At 42.0% G+C, this 12,654-nt stretch overlaps 1 protein-coding gene across 1 annotated transcript in view; it reads right to left on the bottom strand.

The window, feature by feature from the left end:
• Window positions 1-12,654, bottom strand: part of SCN11A (sodium voltage-gated channel alpha subunit 11) — a 70,799-nt gene that overhangs the window by 15,579 nt on the left and 42,566 nt on the right. The window contains exons 18-22 of the mRNA XM_029243131.1: window positions 11,823-11,977; window positions 8,384-8,557; window positions 3,576-3,677; window positions 2,826-3,095; window positions 2,079-2,132 (exon numbers count right to left, since the gene is read on the bottom strand). Of these exons, the coding sequence (XP_029098964.1) occupies window positions 2,079-2,132; window positions 2,826-3,095; window positions 3,576-3,677; window positions 8,384-8,557; window positions 11,823-11,977 (755 nt within the window). The remainder of the gene's footprint in view (window positions 1-2,078; window positions 2,133-2,825; window positions 3,096-3,575; window positions 3,678-8,383; window positions 8,558-11,822; window positions 11,978-12,654) is intronic.

Raw genomic sequence — 12,654 nt, 5'->3', positions numbered from 1 at the left:
GACATGTAGGTTCTCCACACACATTGAACGAGTGGATGAATGATCAAGCTCTAGAATGGACAAGAATGCACTATAATCAAGCTCCCCTAGCTTAAGGCATGACCAAAAGCATCCAAGATCTTCACATGGTCATTGGTTTTATTCATTTTGGGGATAGGTGGCAGGAGCATCTCTGTTTTCTTTCCCCTGATCACATTCAAACATAGAGATGAATGTTGATAGCTCTGTTATGTGTTGAATGTACTCATGATACTTGTTTTTCAAAACCCACCATACAGACTAGTGTATTAGAGGTAAATATTTGAAACAATTATTTTTCTCTTTTGCCTTGAAGAGTACCTGACCTTAGTCCCAGTTGGCTGGAAGCATCTACTTGTTTGAATTAAGGATAGGCATTAGTCTAGAAACAATGTAGTGGAAAGAAGCATTAATATTCAGTATCTGACACTGAAAACAAGATTATGCAGCAGGGTAATCATCTTGCAAAGGGAGGTTCGGACAGAAAGAGGAACACAGAAAGGATCACCTCACTTGTACCCAGGGAACTGTCAGAAGGAGAAACAGAGAGAGAGAGAACATCAGAGCTGTGAGATGTGTGTCCTGATTTTCCCTTCTTTGGGTTTGGAGAGGGGGTTTGGGGCCCAGTAAATCGAGGGGAACATGGAGAGCAAAGAATGTGTGTTCTGGCTCAACTTTGGTATTTTTCAAAGGGAAAACTACTGCTGGGAAGGCCTGGGATATGTTGGGCAGGCAGGATGACTTAAGAGACTGGAGTAGCATAATTGGGCAGACAGCGGTCTCTTGAACCTTCTTTAGTTCTCGTGGCTTGGACGTGGGGTTGACAGCCATATGCCTGCCATTGTGGGCTTCATAGTAAGGGATGGGAGTAGACTGCTGAGCCAGGAGACCATATGAAGGATATGGCAGAGAGTCAGTGTTTGAGGCTAGGAGGAGTTGAAGGAGGAGAAAGGCCCATGGTTTCACCAGTTGCAGCTTCAATATTTGAGAACAGTAGGATGCTCTGTGACTACACAGACAAAGGTCATTATACTAGCACACACCAGTTAGGATATCCCAGGACCACATCAGGACAGGCACACCTCCACACACCTCCACCCACCCATCATTCACTCAAGGAACATATATAAGACATATACTTCTTCTGTCATACATAAGATCTCCTCCCTATCCCCTAGCTCCACCTCAAGGCAGATGGATGTCTAAGGTAAACTGAGGTGAAGTTCATATATTCATATAGACAAAAAAAAAGCACATTAATATTTTTAAATATTTCCTTTGTTATAAATTGCCTCTACTACTACTATAACACTATTCATATCACCTCTACTGCTACTACCAGCTGTACTGAACATCTACTATGTGCCAGGCATCAACTCTGTATACTCTCAAACAATAACACATATGTGTGTGATGGTAGGAAAAAATAAACAATGCTGATTCCATTCTTAATTCAACCATTTGGTCTCACTATGACTTTGGGCAACACTCTTCCTTTCTATTCCTCAATTTTCCCAACTGGGAAATAGAAATGGACTATTTTGCTGAGTACTCTTCTAACCTTGGGAATCCATGATCACTTTTTATTTAACTATAATTTGACAGTTGGCAATTACTAGAAATCCCCTTATTCTCTGGGGAACCTGGAGCCATTGAAGGGTCTCTTGCTCAGACCTAGTCCAATCTTAAGGTTCTCTCTCCCACAGTCAAGAGCAGGTACCCTTTGAAATTTGGCTTCTCCCTTTCCACTCACTTGAAGAGGAGGTGAGAGAGGAAAATCAAGGCATCCTGTGATTCTGTTGCTTCTGGCTCCACCTCCTACATGAGTGGTCAGTATGGAGAAAGAGGACTTGACTTTGTAGCATGCTAGGATGTAATACTCATAGGAGGATGAATAAGAATCCTTTTAATCCCTGTTTCATAGTGTTTGTCCTAATGAAAACAAGGCAAAGAATCCTGGCCACTGGAATTATGATGCAGGAAGTTCTGGGCTGTCCATGTAGTCATGATATTCCTGATTTGATCCTAGCACTCTAGAACATGGTAGAACACAAGCTCACCCCTCTGGAATCAACAGCTGCATACATAATATCCATCCAGCCCTTAAATGTTGCCTGCAATGAAAGCAGAGAAACATGAACGTAATTATAGACTTGCCATCAACAGACAAGTGCCATACAAAAGCCAGCAAGTCCAGTGGGCAGATGTACCTAAGACAATGTCCCACCCTTCCAGGACAGAATGTCCGCATAAAAGAACAGCAGAAGGAAATTCAAGGATAGATGTCTTGGATTTTTTTTCTTCATTTTCACAAGACAAAAAGTTTAAAAACAAGAGAAAATTTCTGCCTTAAAAATTTCTAAAGAAGCTATGAACCAACTGCTGCAAAGAGCCTGATTAAGGCTCTTTCCTGATTCCACATCTGTTTGCACTATCTGTCCAAAACCTTGCAACCACGATTTAACCTGGGACTGACTTCCCACAGGGAACTGTTACTAATGGAGTGGCTTAGCATCTGAGGCTCTACGCCTCTCTGGCTGGAGCTCAGGAGAGCAAGGCACCATTTAGGACAGAGTGAGAGGTCCAGACCCTTATGGGATATCGCCTGGAGGTTGAGGCTCAGTAGAAAATAAGGTTGGAGATGCTCGGTGCGGAACAATTCCAGAGGGCATTAGCTCCCATGTGAGAAACTGGGATTTGATTCTCTTATCTCAATAGAGTCTCTGTATTTTTATTAGCTGAGAAGTGGTTTATGATTCTTTTAAGGTTTCTTTCCCCAGAGTGAAAAACAAACCCACAGCGCTTACCACTTGCAGCAGCGCGAGGTAAGCCATTCCCACATTGTCAAAGTTGACTTTCAGGGTGAACCAGGAGAAATTTCCACTTTCACATTGACTCCGGTTTGCAACAATGTTGTAATTTATAACTGAGTTTCCATCTGTTACGTTAACGCATCTTCCAAATTTTCCAGAAAACAAACTTACTCCCAGGATACAAAATATGAGCCAGAAAATGAGGCAGACAAGCAAAACATTCAGGATGGCAGGTATGGCACCTATGAGAGCGTTAACTACCACCTTAAGGAAGCAAAACAGAAGAAAAATATAATAGACGTGTGAGACTCAACAAGCTCTTGATCTTCCCAGGATGGCCCTAACGTGTGGGGCTGGATTTCTTGGAGCCCCGTCTTTACATTCCAGCCCCGAACCCACACCCCACGGCAAGCCCTGCTCTCAGCTCCATACATAATGGGTCCTTTCTGTTGCCACAGGATCACTTGAGAAGTGTCCTCTGATGATGGTGTTACGAGACTTATGGGACACCTACCCTAGGATTGAAGGGAAGCCAGAGCCCATCTCGGCTGTCACAGAAGCACTTCTAGGTGAAGACTGTATCTTAGACTTTTCTCCATCTCTGAAATTCTAAGCAGTGGGCTGGGTGGGAAGGAGTCCAGGAAAAGCTTGGCAATTTAAGGGAAGCCCAGCCCAAGAAGAGCAGTTGGCTTCTCTGCCTTTCCCTGCTAGCTGACTTTCCTCCCATCCATCTAAAGAACATACCTTCATTCCTTCAAACTGGGACAGCGCTCGCAGAGGCCTCAGCGCTCGCAGAATCCGGAAGGACTTCAAGACCTTTAAGTCGATGAGACTGGTCACAGAGACCTGGTGGGAAAAGAAGCCACAGGTAGTGCACCTGACTTGGTGCCCAGAGAGCCCAGTGGGGATTAAGAGCTGTCTTTCTGAGAGGCAAACTCATTGTGCCCACAGTGGATTATCCAGACACAGAAACCAGCCAGACCCTGCTGGAAGGGGAGGGCAGGTGAGAGGCTATTTTCCTCCTTGCCTGGCAAAGCTACAGCCCATATGGGTGAGAACAATGCATTTACATGATTTGCTTGATGAAAGACAAAGAAAAGCTGAGACATTGTTGTGAATTAAAGGAAACCAAAGAGACATGACAATGATAAGTCATGTGAGGTCCTGAGTTTGATCCTGGATTGCGGTGGGGGGAAAGGTGATGGTGTGTGGGTAGGGTGAATTAGCCATAAAGAACCTTGTGACAATTGAGAAAATTTGAAAATGGATGTGGGTTTTAGTATTGGATCATGTTAAATTCCTAACCTTGATAACTGTATTGTGACTGTGTGAGATAATATCCTTGTTCTTAGGAAATATACACTGAAATGTTGAGGGCTAATGGAGTGTGATGCCTGCAACTTAATCTCAAGCAGTTTAGGGGGAAAAAAATAGAAAAAATGATAAGGCAGATGGGCTGCAATGCTAACAACTGGTGAATCTGGGGGAAGAGTGTAAGGGATTCTTTACACTACTTCTTGCAATTTTTCCATATGTTTGAAATGATATCAAAATCAAGTTATGAAGAAATAATTCTTTGTTTGCTAATATTTCCCTCCATTCAAATAGCTCCCTTTTGGAGAATTAAATCCAATTTTCTCTCCTAACGTACTTCTTCCCAATGGGAGAGGACTGAGGATTGGAAAACTCCGTAAATACACTAACTTAAAACTCAACAAACCTGCTGAGCTTAAGTTGAAGGCCACTATTTGCAGATCTTCAGCCATTCTTATTGATTATGCAGACCCTTCAGAGGCTCAGCTTAGAAGGGGAGTGGCTCAGCATGACAGGAAGTGAATTATCCTGTCAATCTCATTGTAAAAGTAAAATATTTGCAAATTGAGAGAAATTGAGTGAATATGACAGAATAACCAGATTTTAAAATTTGTAACCAACTTTAAAAAATCACCACCAATTCAAAATGTGTTTATTTATAATGGTTTTTTCAAGTAGGTGTTTTTGTTCTTTTGTTTGTGACAGCATTGCCTGTTGGGAGACCTATTTAATCAGCTTTTCCACAAATACACCTACTTTGTTCCTAGCCAGAGGGAAAAGGATGGCAAAGCTTAGCAATTCTGGCTTTACTAAATGACTGTTACCATGGGTGGGGAAGATGTTCCTAGAGGGGCATTGTACACCCTTTCGCCTGGAACTTCACCCCCAGTCTCTGTTCCACCAATTGGGAGACATTGATGAGACACACAAACATAAAAACATCCACATTCTTTCCCACTCTACGGCATTCTTCCAGGGGGGAAGTCTTCACTAGTTTTATTTTATTTCTACCTAATTTGCATTTATCACTCCACACTATGTTTTTGAGATTCCTATCATGTTGATATATATTCTCATGGTTTGCTCCTTTTAACTGTTATGAAATATTACAGCATATAAATATTCATATTTTATTAACTCATTCCCTCTTGGTGAATATATAAATTATTTCCATTTCTTTGCTACTATGAACAATAGCAAACTGGACAGACGTGTGCATTTTTCCTGGGTACATACACAAAAGTTTTCCTTAAATGTATAACTAGAAGTGGTATTTCTGGGTTTGTAAATTGGGCTCATTTGTAATTTTACTTAAGAGTGCAAAACTTTCCAGAAACTGACTGTACGATAGTTAGCAGTGACTAAAAATTCCATTTTCCTAAATTTTTCTCATATTAGATATTATCCAACTTAAAAACTTTTGTCTATCTGATGAGTAAAAAGAAGTGTCTCATTTTAATATGCACTTCTGTGCTAACTGGTGATATGACTAGTGTGTATTTCTTTATACATTTATTAGCAACTTGAGCTCCTTCTGTGAATTGCCTATTTTCATCCTTCTCCCATTCTTACACTGGGTTGTCTTTTTCTTGTTGATCTGTAGGGAGTATTTACATACTGTAGACAATAACTATCTGTTATGTATATGGCAAATACTGTCTCCAGGGTCTAGCCTGTCTTTAACTATAATTATGGTATTGTTGAACAAAAAAAAAAAAGAAAGTTTTACATTTTGAAATAGGTAAACTTATGTCTATATGTATGTACGTATGTATTTGTGGTTGTGTTTGCATTTTCTTACTCCACAATTATAAAGATCATTTTATATAATCTTGAGTAACAAGCAACATAAAAGGAGTATTCACATACACTCTCTCTCATTTAATCCGCATGACAATGCCCTGAATTAGGCAGTGTTGTACATCACTACCATGTTACAGATAAGGAAGCCTGAAGCTCAGAGGATCAGCAACTTGTTTCATGTGGAATTGGGTCTGTACGATGCTAAGGCTGATAATAGTAATAGTGGACCACACTTATTGTTTTTTGTTTTTTGTTTGTTTTTTTTTTGAGGTACGCGGGCCTCTCACTGTTGTGGCCTCTCCCGTTGCGGATCACAGGCTCCGGACGTGCAGGCTCAGCGGCCATGGCTCACGGGCCCAGCCGCTCCACGGCATGTGGGATCTTCCCGGACCGGGGCACGAACCCGTGTCCCCTGCATCGTCAGGCAGACTCTCAAACACTGTGCCACCAGGGAAGCCCCGGACCACACTTATTGAGTGCTTTCTCTGGAATTTATAGAGATATATATTTACAGGATTATTTCTTTTCTTGCTCTACTCATTTCTGTTCCATTCATTTCGTTGTCAACTTTATGTTTGTCTCATTAAATAAGTTTGTGAGCCTCCCCTCTTTTTCTGTTCTTTGTAACAATTTAAACAAGGTTGGAGTTAACTGCTCGCCTTAGTCAGTTCAGGCTGCTATAACAGAATACCATACAATAGCCTGGATGTATAAACAACAGAAATTTCTCACAGTCTGGAGGCTGGGAAGTCCAAGATTAAGATGCTGGCAGTCAGTGTCTGGTTGAGGGCCCATTTCCTGGTTCATAGACAGCCATCTTCTCCCTGTCTTCACATGGCAGAAGGAGTGAGAAAACCCTGTGGGGGTCTCTTTTATAAGATCACTAATCCCACTCATGAGGGTTCAGGAATAAATGTCCTAGTCACCTCCCAAACACCAAAACACTGGAGATTAGGTTTCAACATACAAATTTGGAGCAGGGGTGGGACACAAACATTCAGTCTATAGCCACTGCTCCTTGGAAGTTTGCTAAACTTGTTTTCAAAACCACCTGGGCCTAATATCCTTTTTGAAAGTGTGGTATTCAACTACTGTTTTGATATTTAAATGGTTATTGTTAGATTTATGTTTTCAATTTTGTGTCTGGTCAAATTTGGGCAATTTAGCATCTACACTCTCATTTTTACCCATATGAAAATTTATGTCAAAACTTCAAGCACTTTGCTTGAGGTTACACAGAAAGAGAGTAAACAAAGAAGATTTAGAATCAGTCTCCTAAGTTTAGGCCAGTAAACCACAGGTCCTAGATCAGAAATACCAATAATCTTTCCATTGTCTTATGCATTTTTCACTATAATCTAATAAGATAATGGGTATAGAGTGATTAGCATTCTGGAAACTCATAGGGATCGACATGATGATCATGGGGTTGCTTGTGTTGGAGCTCCAATGGCACTGATGCTTTTCTGAAATTCCTGAACCACACGGCTTATTTGTGCCCACCAACAAAACTATGGCTCTTCAGTGTGGTGTGCTGACCACACAGCTTATGCTATGCATTTGTCATATCTACTTCCTTAGATAGCAGGGACAAAGTCTCACAAATTAGGTCATGGTAGCAAGGATATAGACAGATGTTAAAATCAAGGGCTTTGGAGTGAGGCTTACTAGGTTTGAGTCTCACCTCCGTCACTTCTAGCTGGGCAACCTTGAACATGTTTCTTAGCCTCTCTATGACTTAGTTTACTCCTTTGTATCTGGGAAAAATAACAATAACTACCACACGGAAAGGCTGTGATAACTAAAAGATAGAATGCATATGAGGCATATGGCAAAAAATGTGATCTACTATTACTACTACTGGCCTTAGCATCATACAGACCAAAGTGTGAATTCCAATTTCACCTGAAACAAATTGCTAACCCTCTGAGCTTCAGGTTTCCTTGTCTGTAATGTGGTAGGTGATATATAGGTCTGCTTAACTTGGAACATTGTTGTTCAGATTAAATGAAAAAATGTATGTGAATAATCCTCTTTGTTGCTTGACAATCAAGATGGAGACCAGTCTAATCTGCTCGCTGCTGACCTGCTTTGAGAAGTTTTGAAAAGAAATGAAAAGTTGGAAGGAGAAATAAAAGTAGAGAATATGCAAAGTTATCCTAGATTTACATCAGACATAAGCAGTGCTTATGGAGAGAAGTGAATGAGTACTATCATGGAAAGGGTTGAGGTGGTGAGCGTATGAGATGCAGCGTATGAGGAATGGGAACAAGGAAAGGCTGGACTGCTGATGGATGAATGTGAAGAAAAATATTTTGGAGAGGCACTCATATAAGGCACACAGGAAAAGCAGCTCCCATGTGATCCCCTCCTCCACCCCTACCCATCCACCCCTCAACCCCCACCAGCATGGGACACAGAGATGGTAAACTTACAATCACAATGATGAAATCGAGCCAGCACCAGGCACTGGTGAAATACTTCCTAAATCCAAAGGCCACCCATTTCAGACCCATCTCCAAGATAAAAATGTATGTGAAAATACTGTCAGTACAATTAAGTATTGTTTGGATTTTGGGTTGTGTACCAAGGTAAATATCTTCAAATACCTGAAATGATAAAGCACATCCATAGGCCAAGTTGAACTCTTTGCTGACTGTACCTTTTATTTTTCTTCCTTACTTGAATAAACTAGTACCTCTCTTGGTGACAAGGTTTTGTACAAAAGGTATTAAGGCTGAACTTTTCCAATAGAAAAAATTCCTTGAGTAAGTAAAACCAGAAGAAGGAAAATCCTATTTCTAGATTTCTGTTGCCACTATAGTTCCCCAGGCTCTCAACACTGGCTCCTGGAATATTTTTTTTAAAAATCTTAAAAAAAAAAAAATCTTCACCACATTATTTCCTGGTCTTCCTAATCCTTTCAACTCTTGCCAACACTATCTTGCCAACTTTTCCAGAACCTCCCAGTGGCATACACCATCTCTCTCATCCCCCTAGTTACCTGGATGGCTCTATTTCAGTGGCTCTTTGTTGCTTATAACATCAAGTCCAAATACCTTAGCCCACACTCTGGATCCTGCCAACCCTGAGGCTCGTCATCTTCCACCACAAACAGCATTAGCCGTTACCCCAGTGTTCCCTACAGATGTGATCATTTTGTATGTGAACCATGATTTGCAAAAGTTTGGGAAGCAGTGGGCTAGAGCTCCCAATGTAAATTACTTTGAATATTAAATTTCATTAAGTGTGATTTATGAAAATTAGATATCCAAGCTTTTGGAGAGATGCTTTTCCATGCTACATCCAAACTTCCTTCACCTGAAGTATGTGTGCGTGTGACTCTTCAGGGTCTATATTACTAGGGTATAAGCTGTCCTTTTGGTCTTTACAGTGTTAATGAGGATGAAAGAAAAGGGAGAAGAGGTACTAAACCTGCCAAGTCATTTGGCAGGCAATGCCAAATGAAGGCAAGAAAGAAATCAGCCCTGCTCTCAGGGACTAAGGTAATCCCACAGTCCCACAACCCTAGGGAAAAAGAATAAAGAATAAAACAGTCTCACTTCCAACCCCCAAGTGGGCTTTTGACTGAAGAAGGCCCTTCATCTCCTCCTCTGCCGCACTGGCTCCTGGTCAGCATTTAAGATCTCAGCTTAGCTTATATCTTCTATAGGAAACTGTCCTTCTTCCACAGGAATAGGTTAGTGCCATCCTACATGGCCCCATGTCACCCACTGCTTCTCTGACTGTATCACTATGGCCCTGGTCTATAATTTTCTGGACTCCATCTGTCTTCGCTACTAGCCTCCAAGCTCCTGAAGGTCAGGGATTGTCTGTTTGCCTCTTGAGGAGAGACATATCTGAGTGGTGTTGGAAGCTCATTTCCTCTCTCATTTTGAAAACTTAGCAACAAGCTGGCTCAGCAGGTCTGAGTTTGCCCAATGGAAGAGCAGGCTGATATCAGCAACTGAGCTTTGGAAGCTCCCATAATACAACTAGGCCATTTCCTAATCCAGGAAGCTCCCATTATTAAGTAGTTGCCCAAATCAGAGCTTCTCGAACTCTAATGAGCCCCAAATCACTTAGGTTCTGATTCAGCCGGTCTGGGGTGGGCCCAAGACTCTGCATTTTTAATAAGCTGCCAGGTGATATGAGGCTGCTGGTTCATATGCCACATACGGTGGTGAGGGACTAGATGCTTCTTGTCTCCATTTCTCTATAAATACGTGTAGTGAAACAGGGCCTGGGTCCCTCTCCTGGAACCCTCTGCATTGTGTGCTCAGTATCACGCTGCCCAGCCTACGCTTGCCTCATCTGAAGGCAGATGAGAACTAGGAGGATTGTGTGCCCTCTGCTACTTTTCTGATTATAAGTTTTCTCACACGGTGCATGGGGTGTGTGTCTGTGACCTTGTGACAACACCACTGCTTTTCTACTGACTAACACAGGGCGTGGCAGACAACAATGACCATTTGTGGAATAAATGCAAGAACACTGTCTTTTGGAAGTGTAGACAGCTGGTGAGATGTAATCACCAGAAGATTACAGGGAACCCTACAGGGTGAGCGATAAAAATTAATCAAGGGAGTTCTCTGGGATGGTCTTAGGGAAATTTTCTTTTTTGTTTCAGGGACGATTTATATTGCAGTAAGCAGGTAAATGGGGACGTCTGTTGATCACAGGCTCTGGTGGGCCCCCATGTGTGCTCTTCTCCTTTCACCTAGAGATTACACAGGTGTAAAGCACTAACCAGGAAGGCAGGAGTGTAGGAACAAGACATGTCCTTGTCCCTCCTAGCAACTTGTGAAATGTTCTGTGACTCTAAATCCATAAGGGATAGCTCAGTACTCCATTCACTTGACATGACAAATAATAAGAGAATTTAGTTTTATATTATGGCCATTTTAAGAGGAGACACAGAACATAATGGGAGGGAGAGAGAGAAACATGTAGGTGATAAGAGAGAACATACTGTTGCCCAAGGTGAGGATATATGTGCAGAGGAGGAAAGATGGACTACAAGGTGAGAAGAGAGAGCAGAAAGGAATTTATGACTATATGGCTAGGGAGGCTGATGGATTTAGTTATTTCCAAACCTCACTGGAAATCACACCATACCTCAATTTAGAAGGATCTGTCATACACATAAAGTGGTATCTCTTTGTTTCTCCTCTCAAGGGATCATGAGTGGTGAAAAATACCAAGGTAACTTATATCCTAATCTGGTCCCTGTTGACTTCTCCTCCTAATGTTTTACCTTTTAGAAAGCAGCACTATGGTCTTCAGAAAAAAAGAGAATAGGAGCATTGCCGTCTAGAGGAGGAAACGTGTAGGATACAGTGAAAATGTCTAGAAATCCTCCATGAATGATGGACAGACTTGGAGCCAAGGGCAAGACTCCAATAGCCACTTTAAAGTGCCTATTTGGGGACTTCCCTGACGGTCCAATGGTTAAGACTACACACTTCCATTGCAGGGTGCATGGGTTCAATCCCTGGTAGGAAAGGGGGGGGGAAGGAAGGAAGGAAGGGAGGGAGGGAGGGAGGGAGGGAGGGAGGGAGGGAGGGAGGGAGGGAGGAAGGAAGGAAGGGAGGAAGGAAGGAAGGAAGGAAGGAAGGAAGGAAGGAAGAAAAAGAAAAAGTGCCAATTTGGGTCATCCTTCCCACAGGTAAAGCATCTTCGGCTTGGGGATTTCCCAGTTGTAGCATTCCTCCAGAACTTGTGCAAAACCCTGTCCCCTAAGGGGATACAACAGCAGAGATCCCACTTCTTCTTGGTCTCCCCACATTCACAGCCCCATGAGGGGCCAAGTCAGAATGAAGCCACCCAGCTGCCTTGATCCCCAATGTCCCCAACAAGACCATGATAATTTACCAGTGCCCCACTGCTCAGCAGAATCACAAAGATAATAAAGCTCTCAAACCAGCTGTGTTTCACTATTTGGTAGCAGGTTTTCCGCAGGTTCCACCAAATGATCCAGGGGGACTTCCTCTTGTCCATAGTACAGCATGGAGAACAGTAATCCAGGCCTGCAAGGAATTAGCATCACTATCATTAGTGTCTATAATACATGTGCATTAATAGCCCAACTCTTCACCCCTCCTTGTACACACCATGTGACTTTGAAAATCCTCCAACTAAAGAGGTGGAGTCTTTTTCCAACCCCTTGAATCTGGGCTCAGCCATGTGACAACATTTGGCCAACAGAGCAGAAAAGGAGTCATAATGTGCTAGTTCTGACTCAGTGAGAAATTCAACAAAGATATAGCACTATAGGAAATATAAAAAAGAACCAATCAGAAATGAAGAATACAATAACTAAAATGAAAAATGCACTGGAGGGAATTAACAGATTAGAGGATGCAGAAGAATGAAATCAGTGATCCGGAAGACAGGGGAGTGGAAATCACCCAATCAGAACAGCAAAAAGAAGAATTTTTTTAAATGTGAAGAGTTTAAGGGATCCCTGAGACAACATCAAGCATACTAACATTAGCATTACAGGGGCCTCAGAAGGAGAAAAGGGACAAAAGACTTATTTGAAGAAATAATGGCTGAAAACTTCCCTAACCTGGGGAAGGAAACAGACATCCAAGTTCGGAGATTGGGAACACAGAGGTTCCCAAACAAGATGAACCCAAAGAGATCCATGCCAAGATACATTATAATTAAAATGTCAAAAAATTAAAGATAAAGAGAGACTCTT

The sequence above is a fragment of the Monodon monoceros genome, unplaced genomic scaffold (genome assembly GCF_005190385.1).
Source record: "Monodon monoceros isolate NGI ecotype Baffin Bay Population unplaced genomic scaffold, NGI_Narwhal_1 Super_Scaffold_3, whole genome shotgun sequence".
Lineage (NCBI taxonomy): Eukaryota > Metazoa > Chordata > Mammalia > Artiodactyla > Monodontidae > Monodon > Monodon monoceros.
This window is presented reverse-complemented; position numbering and strand designations above follow the sequence as displayed.